The following is a 21647-nucleotide window of genomic DNA, read 5'->3' on the forward strand; positions in this document are numbered from 1 at the left end:
CTGCTGCCTGCAGGGGAGTCTGCTTGGCACCCCGTGAGCTCAGGCATCCCCGACTGTTACTACAACGTGACGCACCTGCCCGTCGGCATGACCGTGAGGTTCCGGGTGGCCTGTGCCAATCGTGCCGGGCAGGGGCCCTTCAGCAACCCTTCCGAGAGGGTCCTCATCAGGGGCACTCAAGGTCAGTGGGCTGGCGAGGCTTTGGGAAAAGGAAGGGACACCCTGAATCCAGGGTCCACCCTGTGCCTGATTCCCTGATGGTCATTTTGCTTCCTCTTAGAGTCTCCAGCTCTGCCGTCTGCTGTCCACCAAGACGCCCCTGTTACCTCAGGGCCAGCCAGGGCCCCGCCTTCTGACTCTCCTACCTCACTGGCCCCTACCCCAGTGCCCCCGTCAGTCACTCTCAGCCCCCCATCTGCACCCACCTCTCCCAACCAGACCTTGTCCTCGCTCAAGGCTGCGGGTCCACCACCCCAAACCCCACCACGAAAGCACAGGGGCCTGCAGGCCACCCGGCAAGCAGAGCCCACTCCATCCAGCACCCAGGTCACCCCAAGTGAGCCCAAGCCTTCAGTCCCTGACGCTGGGAGCCCGACCCCAGCCCCCACCCCTCAAGGGGCTAAACCAGCGTCTTCCCGTACTCCGCTCTATATGGTCACTTCCTTTGTGTCTGCACCCCCAGCCCCTGAGCCCCCAGCCCCTGAGCCCCCTCCTGAGCCCATCAAGGTGACCGTGCGAAGCCTCAGCCCGGCCAAGGAGGTGGTGGGCTCCCCGGGGGGCGGTCCTCCCAGCTCTCCCAGGCCCGAGGGCACCGCTCTCCGACAGGGCCTCCCGCAGAAGCCCTACACCTTTCTGGAGGAGAAGGCCAGGCAAGCAGGGCTGGGGACGGGAAGGAGGACGAGGCGCGAGAGGGCTGGAATGTGGGGAGTGGGGGGAGAACGGGAGGCTGGGCTGGGGCACGGAGCTGAGCTCTGGGCATCGCCTGGACTGAGCTCGGGTGTGCTCGGGTGTGCCCGGCACTGCCCTGAGCTTGTTAACCATGTGGTCTCCAACACTCTGAGAACGAGGCCCTGCGGCACCATCACCATTTCACAGATGGGAAAGCAGAGAAAAAGTTGTGGGGTTTCCTTAGGGCGCGCGGGTGGAGCTGGAACCCTGGTTCCTAGGGGTGAACTCTTGTCCCCAGGAATCCCTGCTGCCCCCTTAGCCCTCGCGATGTGAGTGTCCCCTCCTGCCCCCTGAGCCTGTGGTGTCCCCCCCACACACACAGGGGTCGCTTTGGTGTCGTGCGGGCGTGCCGGGAGAATGCCACAGGCCGAACGTTTGTGGCCAAGATTGTGCCCTACGCGGCTGAGGGCAAGCGGCGGGTCCTGCAGGAGTACGAAGTGCTGCGGACGCTGCACCACGAGCGGCTCATGGCCCTGCACGAGGCCTACATCACCCCTCGCTACCTCGTGCTCATCGCAGAGAGCTGCGGCAACCGGGAGCTCCTCTGCGGCCTCAGCGACAGGTAGCCGGGGGCTCGGCGGGAGCAGAGCGCGAGATCGGGCAGGCTGGGCTGCGATGTCACCTGCTGTGTCCCTGCTCCCCCACCCCACCCCAGGTTCCGGTATTCAGAAGATGATGTGGCCACCTACGTGGTACAGCTGCTGCAAGGCCTGGACTACCTCCATGGCCGCCACGTACTACACCTGGACATCAAACCGGACAACCTGCTGCTGGCCCCTGACAATGCCCTCAAGATCGTGGACTTCGGCAGTGCCCAGCCCTACAACCCCCAGGCCCTGCGCCCCCTTGGCCACCGCACCGGCACGCTGGAGTTCATGGGTGAGACAACCAGCTGCCGGCCGTGGGGGGCGGGGGGGTTGGGGCCCGGCCAGAGGAGCAGCAGCCAGGGTTTGGCCCACTGGAGTGCTTGCTGTGTGCAGACAATGAACTAAGCCCTCTGTGTGCACTCTCTTTCAAATGACCCTTGCAATATTCCTGCAGTTTGGCATGAAATTATCCCCCGCTCCCCTTTCTACAGAGGGGGCCACAGAGGTACCCTGAAGTTGCGCTGTCCAACTCGACAGCCATAAATGGTAGAGGCAGCATTTGCAAGCACTGGAAAGACAGGAGAGCCACTTACTATGTTATATAAATACGGGGAAGCAGCTACCTGCCAAGTGCTTGCGTTCGGAAGCTCTGTTCCTTAGTCGCTCTACGAGCCGCACTCACAGATGAGGCAGTGGGGAGCCAGGCAGGCAGGGGAAATCACCCCACATCCCACAGCCGCCGGAAGGGCCAGGCCTGGGACTGGGTCAGCCGGCTGATTGCAAAGGCTGTCACCTTCCATGTTGGCTGCATTCTTTGTGAATGGGCGCCCTGGCTCGGAGCTGATCACAAGAACTGGCGCCCCCAGTTCGCAGCCTCTCTGGACTCCTGGGCACCACACCACACAGTGCCTGGGTTACTTCCTCAAGTGCCTCCCACATCTCCTGGGCACCGCCGCCCTCTCTGTCCTGCATGCTGGCCCCCAGGGCCTGCTGAGCGGTTGCATCCTTGGTCTGGTGGCCCGGGGCCCAGTCCTGCTCCTGTAGCCCCGGGGCCTTCCCTGCTCCCCGCCCTCCCCCCCCCCCCCCCGGATCAGCATGGCCCTGTCTCTTGTCAGCTCCTGAGATGGTGAAGGGAGATCCCATAGGCTCTGCGACGGACATCTGGGGAGCAGGTGTGCTCACCTACATCATGTGAGTGCCCCGGCCCTGCCCAGACCCCCTGGCCCATGTCAGAGCCCCAGAACCCCCCTCTGCCCACATTCTCTGCCCCCATGTCCCTGCCTTCCTGCACAACCCCCCCAAACCTTGCGTAACACTGCCCCCTGGATGCCCCCACCCTGATGTCCCCCAGGCCTGGGGGTGAGTCTCACCCTCAGTCTCACAAGTCAGCTCAACTGTCTTGTGCACAACAGGCTCAGTGGACACTCCCCCTTCTATGAGCCAGACCCCCAGGAAACAGAGGCTCGGATTGTGGGGGGCCGCTTTGATGCCTTCCAGCTGTACCCCAACACATCCCAGAGCGCCACCCTCTTCTTGCGCAAGGTTCTCTCAGTACATCCCTGGTGAGTGGGCCCTGGCCGGCCAACCTCCCCAGGTTACCTGCCGCAGACTGCCTGGGCTCAGCCTGTGCCCAGCTGCCCCGACTTCTCCCCTGCCACTAACACGCTGCTGCTGCTTCTGCTTGGTGGCCCTGAGACCTGCCGTGCAAAGCTGGTAACAGCCCGAGCATGGGCAGAAGCACCATCCCCATTGCAGAAGGCGGGAACCTGAGCTCCAGCTGCCCCAGATTGTGCTGTAGGGCTGGGTGGAGGATTGGGAGGCGGGGCTGTGGAAGCACAGAGCCCACCTGCTCCGGGAGCCCGGCCTCCAGGCTCACCGCCCTGGCTGTGCCTGGCAGGAGCCGGCCCTCCCTGCAGGACTGCCTGGCCCACCCCTGGCTGCAGGACGCCTACCTGATGAAGCTGCGCCGCCAGACGCTCACGTTCACCACCAACCGGCTCAAGGAATTCCTGGGCGAGCAGCGGCGCCGCCGGGCCGAGGCCGCCACCCGCCACAAGGTGCTGCTCCGATCCTACCCTGGCAGCCCCTAGCGAGGGAGCGAGCGAGCAAGAGGCACGGACCACAGCCCAGCCTGGGGCTCCCACTCGGGCTTCCCCACCCACGCCGCGGGACATTCCAGGGCCCACGCTGAGCCGGAATACCACCAGCAGCAGCCTCTGGCCAGGCTATTACCTCACGGACCTGCACCTGGGGGGACAGAGGCCCCCAGGGCTGTGGCCTGATGCCACCCCTGGTCAGAGCCACAGCAGAAGACCCATTGGCCAGGCTGGGCAGGGGAGGGAACAGGAAGAGGGGCAAGAAGGGAATGGAAGGTGAAGAGGAAAAGACACGGAGGGGGAGGGGGGGAAGACTCCAGGAGGGCTCCAGGGGTGGAGGGGCAGGCAGTGCATCTCAGGGAGAACCAGGGAGGGCGGACAAGGCCGGAGAGGAGCAAGAGGAGGGGGCCCAGGTATCAGGGCAGCGGGCTGGCAGCAAGTATGGATGGAGCAGGGCGCAGGACACAGAGATGGTGCCAGGAAGCCAGAGCCAGGATGTGAGGGTGGGAAGGTGGGTGAGGAGAGGGGCCTCGGGTAGGGGCAGGTGGGCCAGCTGCAGGCATCCCCGAAAGTGAAGACACAGAGGGCCGGGGCAAGTGGCCCCTCCGCCTGGATCTCTCGTCCTGGGCCGTGGATGCAGCTTTGGGCACCCTGCCGGCCCGAGGATGTCCCCACCACCCCTCCATGGCCTTTGCCCTTCTTCCCATTCGTATTTATTTATTTATTGACTTTCATGAAGTTTTCCCTTCCATCCAATCCCAGTGGCCCGTGTTGTCCTGCCCTTCCTCCCCCGCCCTGCCCCCGCCGCCATCCAGCTGTCTCTGCAGCTCTCTGTCTGTCTGTCACAAGGAGAATAAAAACAGCAAGCCGCAGGACCTGCGTGGTGTCTGGGGAGGGAGGACTGGGTGGATGTGAGCCCCAGGGACGGGACAGTCAGCCCTCTCTGGGCTGCTCGGAGCCGAGGCGTGCTCACACGCAGCCGGTGGCATAGCAGCTGACACCTGGTGGCGGAAGAGCTGCTGGAGGAACCAGGACAGGCCAAGCCCCACCCCCTCGGTGTTGGCTCAGGTCAGAGCCCACCGCACGGATGTGTGCGTGCCAGGGACGACCGTGTCTGGTGTTTGCCAGGGACTGAGGGCCACATCAGCTTGGACCTTCTTGTCCCCAAGGTAAGTGAGGGCATCCGCTGGGTGCTAAGGCATCCTCACTTTGGCCATTACCCAAATGGTCTCTGGGTCCTAGAACTGAGCTGCTGGACTCTAGAGCGGGACGGGAGAGGGGGCAGGTCTCCAAGTGTCTAGGGGGGACCATGCCCCTCCACACACAACACACTCCTTGCACACTCTCTCCTTGCAAAGTGAAAGGAACAAAGCCTCCGGCCAGCAGCCAAGAGTGGGCACTGGTGAGTTACCAGTGGAGGCAGAGGGGCCCCTTGGCTCTAGCTTAAACAATGCTTTGCCCTGACCAGCCTCTCTGGTTTCTCAGAACCACAGTGGAGAGGCAAGCCCTATCATCGTAGAGTAATGGGATACTAAAGCCAGCTGGAAGGGATGAGGGAGACACCTCGCCCACCTGTCATGTCAGTGATGGAGATACACAGTTTGCCCGGGAGAACCTCCAAGCCCCTCCACACTGCAAGTGTTTTCATATAAAAATGAGGTGCCTGAGCGCATATCTTGATAAATGGTAAAATTCCTCTCCCCTCTGTCTTGAGCTCCCTTCCCATCTCCATTGGAAATGGCATGTGAACTGCTTGTTCCAAACCAGCAGGAGCAAAGGTGATTTATGGCAGCAGTGCTGTGTCAAAATGGCTCTGATCAAAAGGTGACAGTGCTGCACACCTGGGCGGGTAGTCACAGAGGATGCAGGTGCTGCTCCTACTGGGGGCCACTGAAACCCCGTTCCCCACCCCCAGCAGTCTGTTGCTCCTATGCACCAGTCTATGCCCCCCGAAAAATGCTTGGGCAGATGGGGGGCTGGGGAGTCAGCGGCAGTGCTCATCTCCAGGGACAGTACACATCCCTCAGACCCTTCTAGGTCTCGTGGAGGGAATGAGAGGGGATGGAGGGCTACTGTTCTCATGGCTCTTTCCCGTCCCCTCTTGGTTTAACCTCAAGCTGCCGCCAGGGGGGCGCAGTGGCAGAAATGGCAATCCTGGGTGGAGTAGGGTGGGTGGGGAGAGGAAGGCGTGCCACGTGGCCCTATCATGATTGGCTGGATGGACCTTGAAGACCTTGAGGCTACTCTGGCTTCATTCAGGGACACCCCCACAAGCCCCGGCACCCCCTGAAGTGGCATGTTGGGGGAAGGGCATGTTGCAGAGCTGCCCCATCGGTGAGCTGACTCTTGTGGGCTAGGGACTGGTGCTGCCAGGAGGCAGTTGGACAACCCTGACCTGCGAAGGGACGGGGCCTCATCCAGCTGTCCAGCTCTCAAGACACTGACCTGAGGTGCACCCGGGGCCGCTGGGGTTTCCCTCACTGAGCCAGTATCCCAATCATCCTCAGATCCAATGAGGAGTTGGCTTGGATGGGGGGTGGGAAGCTAGGGTCTCAGGGAGCTTGTGGACAGAGATGTGTAAAACCAGGGCCTCACTCTGAGCACCAGCCCAAACTCCTGCAGTCCCACCTGGAAGGTTCTATGCCACCTGCCACCCAGCCAGCCAACTGAAGACCCAAAGTCAGCCCTTCCACCGTGAGTCCCAACCTCAGGGAAACTCCGGACACTCCTGTACCCGCTGGGATGTCCTGAACAGGCAGGGAAGGGCAGAGGCTTGGGGCCTCTGTTACAGCCTGGACTCCCCCGTTTGTCGTTCAAACCCCGGATGTCCAAAGCAGCCTCTGCCAAAAGGCTCAGCAGCCCCCCTCGAGGATGTACCCTGGATGTCAACCACCCAAGGTGCAGAGCGCAGCTTTTGCATCCAGGCCCTTTACGGGTGCCACAGGTGGGGGACCCGTGTGAGCTCTGAGAAAGGAAGGGGTAGAAAAACCCATTCCTATATTGGGCAGTGGGGATGCTGAGCACAGTGTCGGGAACCAGCTGAGTCACTGGATTTAGCGGAGAGCAGTTACTGAGGTTGAAAGGGTGACCAGCAAGAGTGGGTCATTTTATCAGGGTACACAGTTCCTGCCCATCCCCACATAAAGGGTCTGGTGGGCTCAGGGGGCCGGCGGGGCCCGGTGTGTGGACGGGCGGGAGCTGGGTGGTGGGGGTCCTGGGCCTGATCCCACCACGCCTAGGTCTCAGAGGGAGCTGTGCGAGAAGGGCCGGCCGCGGGAGCTGCGGCCGCTAAAAGGCCTGGTGATGATCGCGGGCAGCGCGGCCAAGTCGACTGGCGACGTTCCGGCCTTCCCGCACCAGTTCTGGAGCCAGGGCGGCAAGGAGCTGCGCGGTATCGCTAGGTCTCCGCGGACCTTAACGAGGTGGCGGCACTGGTGGTGCGCGACGGCAAGCTGGCAGAGCTGGGCCAGTGCAGCATCGACATCCCCAACCCGCTCGGCTGGTGCGCGCCTCCTCGTAGAAGGTACCGGTGCCCGGTGGCAGCTCCGCGCGGGCGTCCGCAGCCCCAGGCAGCCGCGCGCGGTCGCCGCTGGGCGTAGCCGGCTCAGAACAGGGCTCTGGCCGGCTCTGGCGCAGGTACGGCCTGGGGCGCACGGCCGCGCTCTTCCCTCCCGATCTCGGCAACTGGGAAGTCAGCGGTGGGCTTGGATCGGGCGACTCCTGGGCCCCAAGGTCACACGGCTGGGGAGGGGCAGGGCCAGGGTGCGAGTTTTCTGGTTCCCAACCCAGGGCAGCCAGGGGGAGGCGTCGGCATTCCCAGGAGCCCACCTCCCCATCTCCTTTGATCCTCACTACTGGACCCCCGAAGCCATTGAAACTGACAGGATGAAACCAGAATCTGGTGCCTCGCCCAGCGCCACACTCAGGGCTGGAGTCAGCTGGAGAGTTGATGGCCCTGGGGAGGTGATGACCTCATCGGCAGGTCCTTCTCGGGGTCTCCTTCCCCTCCCCTTCCCCTGGGCCCAGCGAAAAGTTCAAAAGGGCCCCAGCAGCACCAAGGCACACAAAGGCACCGCGGAGACACTGGCGCGGAGATTCTGAGCAAGCCAGAGCCCGACGTGGCCTGGACCAAGGACGGGGACCTGGGCGTGGAGGAGGAAGACGACGGGAGAGCGCTCGGACCTGCGGCCAGGGAAAGGCCTGGGCCCAGGAACTAGTCGGCTCGGCTGGGGAACGGGGAGCCGCAGGACGCTGCTGGCCCCCAGGGTGGCGCTCGCGCCAGGCAGCGCCACGACGTCGCTGACCATCCGCCGGGGCCACGCCCCAGGTCGGCGGCAAGCACGAGGTGTACGCGGAGAACAGCTTGGGCACGGCCCAGAGCTTCGCCCGCGTGGACGTGGCCTCAAAGGGACCTTTTCGCCCCTGCCCCACGCTCAGTGGTGGGTGGGACCGTCCTGTGCAATCGGATTGCTGTCCCGGACCCTCAAGGTCTGTTCTGTTCCTTAGCATCGCCGTCCCGCGCCCGCACTCCACTCTACAAAGTCACGGAGTGCTGGGTCAGAGGGCAGTGCGGGGACGCCCAGACCAGCGCCCCATCTCGCAGACCGTTCATCCGAGGCGGGCTTTCTCCCACGGTGAGACCCTCTTTCCAGGCGGCCGGGCCAGGGAGCCTGCGACTCCGCCTTCTGCTCCGCCCCTAGAGGCTCCGCCCCTCCCAGCCTGGCCACACACCCCTGTTCGTTCCAGTCCTTCGGGACATCAAGCCCCTCCCACTAGAGGCCACTCCCCTCTCACTTGGGCACACCCCTTACAGTCCCCAGTCCTGATACCTCAAGCCCCTCCCACTAGAGGCCACGCCCCTCCCGCACTGTCCACACCCTCTGTAGTCCGACTTTTCCCCGTGACCCAGTGTCCCCCGTCGGTCGCTGTCGTGGGCCCATTCCCGGACCCCTGGGGTCCCAGTCTTAGGGTTCCACCTCCTGCTTCTCAGGCCGCACTGCTCATTCAGGCCCGCCCCTCCCATCCCTTGGCCACGTGCACAGATTCTTTCTCGTGAAGTTGGAAAGGGATGGGAAACAGCTTCAGAACTACAATTCCCGGCAGACCCTGCGGAAGAGGTCTCGCGAGTAGCGAGAAGACACGTGCGCGGAAGGAGCTACGGTAGCGAGCGGCAGAGCTGGAATAAGGGGTGCTAGGGGCAAAGCGAGCTGGCGGAGGGGCGGTAGGAGGGGAAGGAGCAGCCGACGGCCCCCAGGCGGAGGGCGGGCTCGCGCGGGGGTCCTGCCTGCTCCTCTGCGCGTCCGCCCCTGTGTTCTTCCCGCAAACCCTTGCTACCAGAGACTCAATTTTGTTGACGGTTGTGGGGTTCAGAGGGTCAGCAGGCAGCCCTCCGAATCCAGGGACTGAGCAGCGGTCACCAGTGTTGGCACGAGAGGGGTTGGTAGGTCCAGTGTTCGGGATGCCAAGGGAACCTGGCTGGATTTGGAACTGAGCCTGTTAGGCTTCGTGTTCAGCGCACGCATGCAGAGCTTTTGCTAGGACTGGGGGCTCAGCGAATGCAGATCAGTGTTGCTCGGTACTGGGGGTTCACGTTAGAGTTGCAGTGAAATATCGGGGACTCGGGGCTCGCGGTTCAGTAGTCGCAGATCGCTGCTGAGATTCAAGGATTGATATCAGAAGGAGCAGGGGGTCAGTTTGGGATCTGAGAAGGGGTCTGTGCCACTAATTCCCGAGTTTGCCGAATTTGTTCACGGCCAGAGGGAAGTCTGTTAGGGATCAACTTGTGCAGTGTGAATTTCAGAATGGGGGGGGGCCGCTCACTGTGAGTTTGAAGCCCGGTGGGAGTGAGTTGGAAATGTGTGGGATTTGGGAAGTGCTGTCCAGGGAGGGATTGTGTCAAACTTGGGGTTTACATCCTGGGAGAAGGCTGCTGTGTGTATTTGGGGGTGACGGTTTGGACGGGGGTGTGACCGGAGCCTGCGTTCTCTGTTGGGATTTGAGGTTTAGGTAGCAGCAAGCACCGCCATGCTCAAGGCCGTGATCCTGATTGGAGGCCCTCAAAAGGGTGAGGGCCTGGGGCCTGGGGGGTGGAGGTTGGGCTGGAGTGGAGGAGTGGGTGGGGGCAGAGGGCGACAGGAGGCTCAGATGTGCCCCTCTCTCCTCTCCTAGGCACCCGTTTCAGGCCTTTGTCCTTTGAGGTGCCCAAACCCCTGTTTCCTGTGGCCGGAGTCCCCATGATTCAGCACCATATTGAGGCCTGTGCCCAGGTAACCCCACCGGCTCTCCTTCCTCACCTCACTTCCTGCTCATCTCCTTCATGCCAGGCTTCCCCCTTTCCCAACCACGCTGTCTGTCCACAGGGCCGTCATTCACAGGTGACCGTGTGAATGGCGCCCCCTCAAGTTGTGCGGTGCACCTGCCCTTCCCTCTCCTTATTCCATCTCTCATTCTGGCCCCTCCTTCTCCAATTTCATGCTTATTTTTACACCATGGAATATGAGACCAGGCAGGGATATTAGAGACTATTTTTTTAAAGTTTATTTATTTGCACTTTTATTTGAAAGGCAGACATAGAGAGACAGATCTTCCATCCACTGGTTCACTCCCTCAAATGTCTGCACTAACCAGGGCTGAGCTAGGCTGAAGCCAGGAGTTGGAACTCCATCCAGGTCTCCCACATGGGTGGCAGGGACCCAAGTACTTGAGCCATCACCTGCTGCCTCTCAGGGCATGCGTGAGCAGGAAGCTGGATCAGAAGCAGAGACGCTGGGACTCGAACCAGGTGTCCCAAGTGGCGACTTCACTGCTGTACCAAACGTCAGCCCTTTAGAGACCATTAAAGCCATAGCATGGAAAGTAGTAAATAAAATGTCAAGTTGACAAAAAAATAAATAAAATAAAACCCTAGCATGGGAACCCTTCGTGGTAATAAGGCACAGAAGTCACGCCTTTGCTCACGGGGAGCTCGTTTCTTTGTTGCCTTTGCTGTTAGGACAAGCAAATTTTGGGTTGAATCGAGTCTCCGCTGTGAGGCCTGGAGCGAATTTCTCACCCTCTTTTGAGCCTTAGCTTCCTTATCTGTAAAATGGGTGTGTGTGGATAGGCAAAGCTATTTGTAAAGTCCTTCCCAGGACCCCTCGGGGTCAGTGACCCTCATGCCAGTCTCAAGCTTGTCTAAGCTTGACAGATAATAAAAATGGTAGGAAAATGAGTAGCTAGGCAGAGTCTTTCTTAGGTTGAGTCCCAGTTCAGGTGAGTGGAACAGGAAAGGGTTGAAAAATCAGGGCCGAAACTTCCTCATTGTCCAGAGAAAACGGGCCGGAGTGGTACAGTGTGCCCGGGGCCCCCACAGCTTGGACTGGGGTCTCTGGGCCAGCACCGGGCGTCCCCCCAGCATTCCCTCTGCCAGCTGCTGCTTCTCCCAGCTTCCTCCCTTGTCTTCAGGTCCCGGGGATGCAGGAGATTCTGCTCATTGGCTTCTACCAACCTGATGAGGCCCTGACCCAGTTCCTAGAGGCTGCCCAGCAGGAGTTCCACCTTCCAATCAGGTGCCTTGGGGGTGGGCTGCCCTAGCTCTCTGAGGTCTCCAGCACTGGCCAGAGCCCACCGTCTCATGCTGGGAAGAGTCTCTCGTGGGCTGATCTGACTCTGGGCCTTGGGCAGGGCTATTCCGGGGAACCGAGTAGGGTCAGGGTTCTGACTCAGGGTGTCTTCCCCTGGGGCCTCACTAAGCTGGGCTCCCTGGGGACAGGTACCTGCAGGAGTTTGCCCCCCTGGGCACAGGAGGTGGTCTCTACCATTTCCGGGACCAGATCCTGGCTGGAGGCCCGGAGGCATTCTTCGTGCTCAATGCTGACGTCTGCTCCGACTTCCCCTTGAACGCTATGTTGGATGCCCACAGACGCCAACGCCACCCGTTCTTGCTCCTTGGCACCACGGTGAGGGGGCTAGTGAGCGTGAAGGGTGCGGATCCAGAGCGCTTCTTGGAATGCAGGTGTCAGGGAGGGAGGGGCAGGCCTGGCGGTTGCCGTGGGCAGAGTGGCGTCAGCAGGGCGACACAGGGCCCCAGCAGTAACAGAGGTGGCGCTGGTGACCCCAGTCCTTCGACTGCTCCGACGTGGGAGGGGGAGGGCAGCTGTCAGTTGTCACCCATGCCAAAGACCTGTCAGTGGCAGCACCGTGGAGCTGCGTGCCAGGTGCCACAGGGGAGGGAGAGACGGAACAGGAAAACAGACGTGGCTGCCCCGGGGCTGGCGGGTCACCGTCTCCGGTGTATCTGTCTTTCAGGCCAACAGGACACAGTCCCTCAACTACGGCTGCATCGTTGAGAACCCACAGACGCATGAGGTGGGAGCAGAGAGGGACCGGGAGGGGCCCTGTCTGGGTATTGTCATCCCTCCACCCCACGCCTCCAGAGCAGACAGGAACTCTGAGCGGCGGCCCGTGTCTGGCCCCTCACTGGTCACCGCCTAAAGAGAGACCTAGGGAGAAAGCAGAAGAGATCACTTCTGCTGGTGTGACGCTCTCATAAATGTCTACAGAGGGGGCAGCGGGAACACAAGAGGGGGCCAACCCAGCCTTGCCCAGATGGAGACAGGGAGGGCTTCCTGGAGGAAGCCAGGTCTGAGCTGAGTTCAATGGAGGAGGAGGCAGGAAGGCAGCGCAGGCAGAGGGAGCCGCAGGTACAAAGGCACGGGGGCAGGAAGCGACACAGGGTGTACACAGCTGTGGAGGCCACGAAGGCTCGATTCCTAACTCTCAGGAGCCCTCCGGCAGTGGAGAGACAGAGTCCAAAGCCAGCCTTGCGAACGACACCGTGCTACGGGCGAGGTGTGGCCAGGGGCCGGGCGTGCAGGAGAGGACCCAAAGGGAAGCGAGGCTGTCGACTGGGTTTTCCAGACAAAGCAATGGAAAAAGGCACACCGGGCACAGGCAGGCGAGGGCGCGGAGCTGAGCTCTGACAGTGCCGGGAGGTGGGGAGGGGAAGCAGGGAAAGGCGTGGCGTTCGGACTTATCTTGAAGGTGAAGGTGAACGGCAGTCATCCGAGGGTTTGTAGCCAGGCAGTGGCAGGGTGCACGCTGGCAGCAGATCCGCTGCCGTCCCCTCCGCCACCCAACCCCGCCGGCTCTGTCCTTAGGTCCTGCACTATGTGGAGAAACCCAGCACGTTTATCAGTGACATCATCAACTGTGGCATCTATCTCTTCTCCCCGGAAGCCCTGAAGCCGCTTCGTGATGTCTTCCAGCGTAACCAGCAGGATGGGCAACTGTGAGGCAGGCCGCATGGCCCTGTGACCCCCGAGTACCCCCAGGCACAGACCCCCCCCCCGCCCCGTCTCTGCAGGCTCCATCGCCGCCTCCTCCCTGCTCCTTCTCCCCATCATCTCGAGCCCAGCCTCCGAGTCCCTCCCCTTCTAACCTCATTCTGTCCCTCTTCTTTATCCATCCCAGCTCCTCCTCTGCCGCTGCCCACCCCCCTTCCGGTCCATTGCTCTCGAGCCCTGTGCGTCCCAGGGATGTCTTACAGAACAGACGGCCGTGCACACTTGGGCAAACACACTCTCGAGCGCAGACACACACACACACACACACTCAGGCTGAGGCGCCCCTGGCAGATAGCGCCCCAGAGCCGTGTGCGCCACCACCCAGGCTTGTCCCCTTCTGTGGAGCTCCTGCCCCCCCCCCCCCCCATCTCACGCCTCATTCACTCATGGCCATCATGTCTCTGCTTCTCTCTCCGTCTCTCCTGGCTGCTCTGTCTCTGTTTCTGCTGAGCTGGCATCACTACCATCTCTCTCTCTCTCTCTCTCTCTCTTCCCCCCTCTCTCTGTGACTGTCTCTGCCCTCACCAGCTGCCTTGCTTTGGGGTGAGTCTGTGTGTTTCATTCCATCTGAGGAGGGGAGGGTAGCTGGGGGGGAAGAGTATGAAACGGGATTGTGGGGGGACGGCTGGGGGCCAGGATGGGTAGTGGGTCTATCCTGGGGGAGTTCCTGTGATAGCCCTCCAAGCTGGGGTGGGCACTGGGGGTGCCTGGGATGTGAGAGCCCTTTAGAGAGGGCTTGATCAGACCTGCCGAGGTGGGGGAGACCCTCAGCCACCCATCCCTGGGAGCCGGGGCTTCACCAGGAAAGTGATGTGCGCACCCTGCCACTGCACAGGGAGGATTCCCCAGGCTCGTGGCCCGGGGCAGGCACCATCCGCCTGGAGCAGGATGTGTTCTCTGCGCTGGCGGGGCAGGGCCAGATCTACGTGCACCTCACCGAGGGCATCTGGAGCCAGATCAAGTCTGCGGGGTACGTGGGGGAGAGAGGGAAGAGGGGTCCGCGGCCCCTGGGAGTTGAGACTCTGGGGTCGGGGCACAGGCCCCGCTGGATCCTGAGCCCTTTCTTTGCTCCCTTTCGGCCCACAGCTCAGCCCTCTACGCCTCCCGCCTCTATCTAGGCCGCTACCAGATCACTCACCCAGAGAGGCTAGCCAAGCATAGCCCGGGGGGCCCGCGAATCCGAGGTACCCACCCCGCCCAGCCCCCTCGGCCCTCTGAGCCTTGACTGCAGCTGAGGTCCAGCGGCGGTCTCCATCCCTGCTGCTCCCAGATGCGGACAGGCCTTGGGGTGCTGGCGCCCAGGTGCTCTCTTCTGCTTCTAGGGAACGTTTACATCCACCCCACGGCTAAGGTCGCCCCCTCGGCTGTGGTAAGTGGTGGGCCCAGCCCAGGGAGAGAAATGGGGGTTATCAGGACCGGTGGCCGGCACAGAGACGGCTGGAGCTCGGGCCGCCAGTCTCTCTGCTTTGTCACCAGCGGCTGTGTGGCTGGGCCTCCTTGTCTGTCCCTGGAGGGGACTGGACCTGGGCATGCCCGAGGCCCATAGCATGTGCTCTTCTCCACAGCTTGGCCCCAACGTCTCCATCGGGAAGGGGGTGACCGTGGGCGAGGGTGTGCGGCTCCGCGAGAGCATCGTCCTGCACGGAGCCACACTGCAGGTGTGCACCCCGCCGTCCTCCCCAGAACAGAGCAGGGTGAAGCCCCCTGGAATCTGCATCCCGCCCCATCACGTGCCCTCCTGTCTCTCTGCTCCCCTCCACTCACCCCCACCCCGTCCATTTGGCAGGAGCACACGTGTGTCCTACATAGCATCGTCGGCTGGGGGAGCACTGTGGGGCGCTGGGCTCGCGTGGAGGGGACACCCAATGACCCCAACCCCAATGACCCCCGAGCCCGCATGGACAGCGAGAGCCTCTTCAAGGACGGGAAGCTGCTGCCTGCCATCACCATCCTGGGTAGGGGTTCTTGGGGGTGAGGGCTGGGAGAACCTGCCACAGGTAGGGGCAGAGGCCTGTCGTGGGCGCTGGTTCGTCTACGTGTGTCTTGTCCAGCACACACTGACCTGGCACCTACCGTGTATGAGGCCCTGGCGCAGCAGGCCTGCCCCCCTCCTCCAGCTCCCTGTCTACCTCCCCTTCCCTGACCTCGCCCCGGCGCCTGGTCACTGTCCATACTGCAGGCTGCCGTGTCCGGATCCCTGCCGAGGTGCTCATCCTGAACTCCATCGTTCTGCCACACAAGGAGCTGAGCCGCAGCTTCACCAACCAGATCATCCTCTGATGGGGGCTGCCACGAGGCCCCCCAGCTCCAACCCACCCCCTTGGAGGCTGCTGCCTGCTTGGCTGGTGTCTACCCAGAGAGGACACGAGGAAGCCAGGCAGGATCTTCCCAGACCGGGAGCAGTGGGGGTGGCCAGGGCTCCTGGCCTCCCTCCTCACTCCCTAATAAACCCTGGTGAACCTGGAGCCAGCACGGACTCCGCTTGTGCCTGGGCTGGGGGTGGAGGCCGAAGGGGGGCGGCTGAGTCAGGCCCCCCCACATTAGCATTTAAATTGGAGTCATTGCTGCAGGCTCATGAATAATGAATTTTGAGCCCTGGTAAACCTCCCCCTCCCACTGCCTCAGCCTCTCTCACTGCTCTGAGCAAGACCCCCCCAGGCTGCCTGGCCTGCTTAGGGGTGGGGGAAGCCCCCCTTTCACCCCCATTTTCCTGGCTCAGGCTCCTGAGCATCAGAGTTCCAAAGCAAAGGTTAAGGATTTAGGGTTTCAGTTGGCCAGTGGGCACAGGGGCTGATGGTGGGGTGGGAGTGGGGGGGGGGGGGGGGCGCCCAGGGGCTGATCACCCGCAGCCACTCCCAGTTCCTGCCCAGCCCTGGCCCGTTCTGTGCTTTGCCAGTTCCATCTGCTCCCAGCCTGGCTGTTAGCAGGCTGGGGGTTTCGCCCCCGCCAGAGGCCTCATGTGTGTGTCTCTCCCTCTCCCACTTCCCTGGCAGGCAGGGTGGGCCTGAGCCACGCAATCTCAGGAAGCACTGTGTGTGTTGGGGAGAGGTGGGGGGCGCCCTGTGGCTGCCCTGTGGCAGCTCCCAGCCCTCTCCTGTCGCCCGTGACCCTCGTGTGCCCCTCTTGGTCCCCCCTTTCCCCAGCTGTGGGTGCCGAGCTGTTGCCAGATGAGCTGGTAATGATCGTAATCTGCTAATTGAGAGGAATCTAATTACCCGAAGAGAATGGGGGGAGCAGGGCGTGGGTGCGAGGGAGGAGGGGGTCTTGGCAGCAGGCTGGGGTGGCAGGCGGCAGGGGGCCCGGGCCTTGTTCTCTGCACCCAGGCTGCCCCAGATCTCATCACTTCACTGGCGGGCAGTTATGGAGAGGCGCTTTCCCAGGGCTGGGCTGAGGCCAAAGACAGGACACGGCTCTGGGCTGGATGTGACCTCCCAGCCCCCGGGGCCCTGTGGGCTGAGCGAGAGCCTGTGGGAGGTGACCCGGATTTTAACAGTGCTGACCCTGACCTGCCTCTTGCTCAGCCCCTCTCCCGTTCCCCCACCCCTGCCTCCAACCCAGACCTTCTGCCAGCTCTGTGCTGGAAGGGGGTCACAGATGCCCACTCTGGGCCTGGGGTCATCTCCTCCAGGAAGGGGCTGGGGGTGGGTGCACCACAGGGCCGGGGTCCCGGTCCTTCGCTTCTCCTCCTCCAGTGCTGACCCTTCTGTTCCAAGTGGTTGGCAGAGGCCATGGCAGCTCCATCATAAATATGATAATTTAATTATTTTCTCAGCAAAACACCGTGAAATCCAATAAGTCTGTGTCAGGCCCTGGCCCCCGGGACCCCCCTCCTAGACCCAGTGGGGGTGGGGACATGATGGGGAGATGCACGAGAGGGGAAAGGGTCAGTGTTTCGGTAGGGGGGGCACCTGAGGTCTTTGTAGCAGCCCCCACCCCAGGCTGAGGGGCGGGGGTGTCTAAGGATAGAGCGTCTGGTGCCCCCCACTGCTCTCCAGCTCTTTCCTATGCTGAGAGGCTCAAAGCCCCATCCATCTCTGAGGGGTCAGCTCAGGGCCTAAGGTGCAGGGAGGACCCCCTGTCCACTACCTCTGGATCCCTGCACCCAACCTTCCTTGGCCCTGTAGGGGAGGAAGGTGCCAGCCCCAGGTAGGGGTGAGAAGGGAGAAACTAGCGGGAACCGGGGTGGGAAGTGGGGGATGCGCAGGGGGAGGAATGCGGGGGAGGGGTGCGCTCCTGCCATTAGTGCTTTTTTTCGGTTTCCATAAAAAGATTATTCTGTAAAATCAGCGAGGGGGAGCGAGCTGGGGGCCGGGGATGGGGGTGGGTCCCTGGCACCAAGCTGGATGGGGCGATGGGAGGAGAGCTGGGGACAGGGCCTGAGTGTGGAGAGAAATTTGGATGGGCTTCGAGAGCCAGTCAAGGGGGAGAGGCTGAGCCAAGAACACAAACTGGGGGGAAGGCAGAATGGGGCCGGGCGGAGTGGGGCAGGGCCCTCACCTCCCTCCTGGCTGCCTGGTGGGGCTGCCAGGGGCCCCGTCCCACCTCTGTCTGGATTCCCTCCCCACCCCCAGGCACTTAGCAGCCATTATCGGGGGAGCAGATTGCAGCCCCCTCCCCCGCTCTGGGAAGCAGGCACAGCTGGGGCCCTGCCACATCTGCTACATCAGCACAGAGCACAGCTGGGTGTGCCTAGAGCTGCGCCCCCAAAACACAAAGGGGGTGGGGGACAAGGGGAGCCCAGACCCCTGAGACAGACACACTGACACCTCTGCCAACAGACACACACGCTCTCTCCGGTGAAGAGACACCCACCAACACACACTCCCTTGTGCACCCAGACTGGCAAACACGCAATTACCCGGCCCCGCCCGCCACCCCCGCTCCCCTCCCCCAGCCCCTCCTTCTCTTCTTTCCCAAGGTTTCCCTCCAGCACCTGGGCCACCTCTGAGCTGTCCTGGGCTCAGATCTGGAGGGAGCAGGGACCCCACCTACCCCACGCTCACCCTTCTGGAAGGACTGGACACTGGAAGGGTGGTAAGGGGCTTGTGGCCTGGGGAAGCCACCTGCTGTCTTTCCAAGCCCACACCCCTTCCCACAGAGCCCTCTTCTGAAAAGGCCCGTGCTCGCCACAGCCTGGGTCTGACTCTGGCTCCCTGTGGCCCTCTCGTATACCGTTGGCCACCTCAAGGGGGCGCTGTGTGCCCTCAGTCTCTTCAGCCCTCGGCTCTGTGGCTCCCAGGGCCAGTCCTGGCCACTCCCCTAACCCAATAGTCCTCCAGCCCTCCGTGCTCTGCAGTGCATCCCTCCCTTAGCCCTGCAGCCTGGGCCTGCGCGGGGCCTGGGGCTCCGTCCGGTCAGAGGAGTCTGCCTCCGCAGAGCAATCAGGAGTTCCTTCTCCTTTCCCAGTCCATGGCCACCTCGGGGCACCTGGTTAACTCCGGCCCCCGTTGCAGCTCTCACCGTCCCCACTGGACTCCTTGGCCTTGGTGGCTTGCCCTCAGCCCTCCCCTCCCTGCCCCCCCCCCGGCCCCCGCCGCCCCCCCCCCACCATGGCCCTCAGAGCTTTAATCCCTCCTGCTGCTGAGCTGCCTTATCTGCTCCCAGCAGCTTTCACTGCTGCAAAGCTTCTCCCCCTCCTCCCCTGGATCTTCTCCCCTCCTTCCTGGCTCTCTGCTCTCTGACCAGCCCCCTCCCTCCCAGCCTGTCTCTGCCACCCACTCCCCCGCCGTGGCTCCTGGCTGGCACCAGATCTGCACCCTGGTGCCCTCTGCCCAGCCTCAGCTCAGCTTGTGGGCTGCCCACCTGCTCCCACGCTGGCCTCTTCCATCTCAACCCTGCCCGCAGACCCGGTCAGTTTCTGGCCAGCCGGGAGGTGTCATCTTTCTTTTTCCTGCCCTCTCTTTCCTGGTCCCCTCCTCAGTGCCTCCAGATGCCACCGATCTTGGAACTAGTCCCCTTAGATGTTGATGACCCATTGCCTTGGCTTGGGAGTGCTGGAAAGGGGATGGAAGAGTGCTGGGCTGGGCTTGCCCTAGGATGACGGGATGGGGGGGTACAAAAAAGTGCTGGTGGACAGTGGGGGCAGGGCCTGGCAGTGGGATGCTAACCCTCTTCAGTCGCCTCTGATCACGTCCGGGCCGCCCCACCCCCCTTCGCCGGGACTCTCATTAACCGCTTCTCCTGCTTCGTCCGCGGCATAAATAACCCAGATAAATCAGCCGCCGTCCGCCCCCCGCCCCTCGGCCCCCGCACAGCCCGTTTGTCACTGCTGCTCGCTCACCAGCCAGGCCTGGCCCAGCCCCGGCCCACCCCCACCCCCACATCCTCGTCCCTTCCCGCCCACGTCTGTCCCACCCTGGCTCCTGCCCTGGTCCATGCCAGTGCCAGCATGCTGGCCTTGGGGGTGGCAAGGGGGCTCTCCAGAGAACACTGAATAGAAGGTTGGGGGGGTCACAAATGGGGCCAGCTGTAATCAGCTTGAGGGTCCGGGGGCACACCCCCCCCCGAGTTGGATTCCCTGGAGGTCTCTGGGTCTCCTTTTGGGGTATTTTGCCAAAATAAAACCTCCGTGCCTCCTACCAGGTGCCCTGAGCCACAGCCATCCTGCCCACCCTGGTACCCACTCACCCCTGTGCCCCCACTCCCAGGCTGCCGTGTCAGGCTGTGCAGAATGTCACGCTAATCTCAGCCTCTCAGTCCATCCATGCTTCCCCTTCTCACTGGCAGTGAACCTGCTTCATCCTCTGCGGGTGGAGAATTGGACTGGAGACAAATCTGGGGAATGGGGACAGCTGGAGGGCAGAGGCACCCTGGCCGAGGCTTCGCATCCTGACCCTGCAGCAGCAGCTCACCCCCCCACCCCCCCCCCCGCACCAGGGCCCCAGGGTCCCTATCAGCCCGCCTCCCTGTGCTCACACCCAGCTCAGGTCCTGGCTGGCCATCTTTGGCCCTGATGCTTCCCTGTGAGGGGCAGCTGGTCCCCGGGGAGTGGGTGGGGGAAGCCAGGAGGGGCTGGGGGAGCTTGGGCACAGGGCTGGGGGTGGGGGTGGGGAAGAAGCTGGGCTGGGCCCCAGGGACCAGCTGGGCAATGAGCCGGGGAAGCAGCCGGGAGGCTAAATGAGGGAGATTATCACCCAACTGCAGCCGGGCAGAGAGGGAGGCAGGCAGGGAAGCAGGGAGAGGGAGGGAAGAGGGGGCCAGCCTGGGCCAGAGGCAAAGGGGGTGTGGAGGGACAGGGAGGGGCCGCAAGACACTGGATAGGACTGGGGAAAGGCCAAGGCCAAGAGATGGGCTGGGAGGGTGGGGGCAGGGTGCTCCCAGTGATCCTAACGGGATTCCTGGAAGTCTGGGAGCCTGGATGGTAGGGACTTGGAAACAACTGGAGACAGCTGGCGGTAGGGCAGTGGAAGAAGTGCATGTGCAGCTAACTGCTGGTGCGCTCCTTGGTGGTCTGGAGCACCCATCATACCCCTCCCCCACCCCCATTACCGCCCAGTCTCATTTCTTAGAGGGTGGAGGCAGGTGCCCTCCTGCAGGAGAGGGTGTGCTGTGGGGGGGAAGGAAGTGGCCCCCGAGATCACAGTGCGAGGCAGGGGGATTCAGGGACATGAGCGGACACCAGGCCGGTAACGTGCACTGGGCAAAGCCTGGGGGGCAGCTTCCGTTTTCTTGGCAGAGCCCCAGACTGAAGTAACCTTAAAAAAGCAATTAAATCACCTTTTTTTTTTTTTAAGAAAAAAAAAACAGTAAAGAAAAATCAATATTGGGAGAAAGGGGAAGAGAGAGAAGGTTGGGAGGAACAGTGGCGGGGAGCTCTGGGGAATGTCCCCAGGAGGACAGGCATGGGAGGGGTCTGCCTGTGCGTGGCCACCTGGACCCGCTGGTGTTAACTCAGCAGCTGCTTGCAATGCCAGCCCCTGCGCTCTCGGAGGCTGTGTCCTAGGCAGAGGCAGCCTTGACCCCAGCGGTCTCAGCTTCCCACCGCAGGGAGCCGGCTGACCCAGACTCCTCGGAGGCCTGTGGGGAAGCCAGTTCACTGAGAGGCTTGGGACAAGCTGGGCAGGGCGCCATGAGCGGCCAGGGCCCTGTGTGTTGGGGTGGGGGGGGCGCTCCATGCCGCAGAGACCCTGACGGGCCCTGACCTGGCCTTGCAGCCAGGATGGGCATTGTGGCTCCCTGAGCTGGAGGGAGCCACCCCGGCCCCTGGCCCCTCCCCCGGGGCCAGGCCCGGCGCAGGGGAGGGGTGGCCGCTGGGCCGCGGGTGGACCTCGGGCTGTAATCCCCGGCAGCTGCCGTTTCCCTCGGATCGATTCCCTTCTCACTTTTTTTTCAGCTGCTGGTTCCTCGGCTCGGATCGATGGAGCCACCTCCCCCGCCCCTCCAAGCTTCCTCTCTCTGCTGCTCATTAGCGCCCCGATTAATCAGCCCCCCACTCTTTGCTTTGGGGGGCAAGCGCTTGCTCCCCAGCGAGGGCTCACGCTCTCACAAGGCCCCCCAGAGCACGTGTGGCTCGTTCTTGATCTCTCTACCCCGGGGGGCACCCGTGCATCCCCACTGCTGCCTGTGATGGCAGCCTCAGCCCAGCTTCCTCTCAACAAGACAACAGCCCTGCCTGGGTTCTCCTGCCCCTACCCCCACCCGCAGGCTTCCTTAGGGCAGCTCCCCTCCTGCGGAAGCCCAACAACTTTCCTACT

General features: G+C 62.6%; 3 protein-coding genes across 10 annotated transcripts in view; all 3 read left to right on the forward strand.

Moving 5' to 3' along the window:
* Window positions 1-4497, forward strand: part of SPEG (striated muscle enriched protein kinase) — a 54002-nt gene extending 49505 nt beyond the window's left edge. For all 5 annotated transcript variants that reach the window (XM_062192554.1, XM_062192486.1, XM_062192495.1 and 2 more), the window contains 7 exons: window positions 14-181; window positions 281-869; window positions 1271-1510; window positions 1604-1827; window positions 2651-2726; window positions 2948-3097; window positions 3433-4497. In XM_062192554.1, the coding sequence (XP_062048538.1) occupies window positions 14-181; window positions 281-869; window positions 1271-1510; window positions 1604-1827; window positions 2651-2726; window positions 2948-3097; window positions 3433-3625 (1640 nt within the window). In that variant the 3' untranslated portion in view covers window positions 3626-4497. The remainder of the gene's footprint in view (window positions 1-13; window positions 182-280; window positions 870-1270; window positions 1511-1603; window positions 1828-2650; window positions 2727-2947; window positions 3098-3432) is intronic.
* A 1958-nt stretch (window positions 4498-6455) lies between these two features.
* Window positions 6456-8535, forward strand: SPEGNB (SPEG neighbor). Its single transcript, XM_062197193.1, is given in 10 exon segments — window positions 6456-6575; window positions 6794-7019; window positions 7022-7154; window positions 7268-7322; window positions 7658-7715; window positions 7718-7793; window positions 7894-7945; window positions 7947-8070; window positions 8138-8265; window positions 8518-8535. Coding segments are annotated over 10 exon segments (990 nt in total).
* A 162-nt stretch (window positions 8536-8697) lies between these two features.
* GMPPA (GDP-mannose pyrophosphorylase A) lies at window positions 8698-15442 on the forward strand. 4 transcript variants are annotated; one of them, XM_062192577.1, is made up of 13 exons: window positions 8698-8791; window positions 9632-9695; window positions 9800-9897; window positions 11075-11178; window positions 11382-11568; window positions 11918-11977; window positions 12769-12899; window positions 13790-13924; window positions 14041-14138; window positions 14277-14323; window positions 14520-14612; window positions 14741-14909; window positions 15134-15442. In XM_062192577.1, exons 2-13 carry the CDS (start codon window positions 9656-9658, stop codon window positions 15232-15234), a joined length of 1263 nt encoding a protein of 420 aa, XP_062048561.1. In that variant the 5' UTR covers window positions 8698-8791; window positions 9632-9655; the 3' UTR covers window positions 15235-15442. The 4 variants fall into 4 exon arrangements, with proteins under 4 accessions (XP_062048561.1, XP_062048581.1, XP_062048553.1 ...); XM_062192597.1 differs by having other exon boundaries at window positions 8700-8791; window positions 9638-9695; XM_062192569.1 differs by lacking the exon at window positions 8698-8791 and adding an exon at window positions 8798-9071.
* Window positions 15443-21647: the final 6205 nt, after the last annotated feature.

The sequence above is a fragment of the Lepus europaeus genome, chromosome 1, assembly GCF_033115175.1.
Source record: "Lepus europaeus isolate LE1 chromosome 1, mLepTim1.pri, whole genome shotgun sequence".
In the NCBI taxonomy this organism is placed as follows: domain Eukaryota; kingdom Metazoa; phylum Chordata; class Mammalia; order Lagomorpha; family Leporidae; genus Lepus; species Lepus europaeus.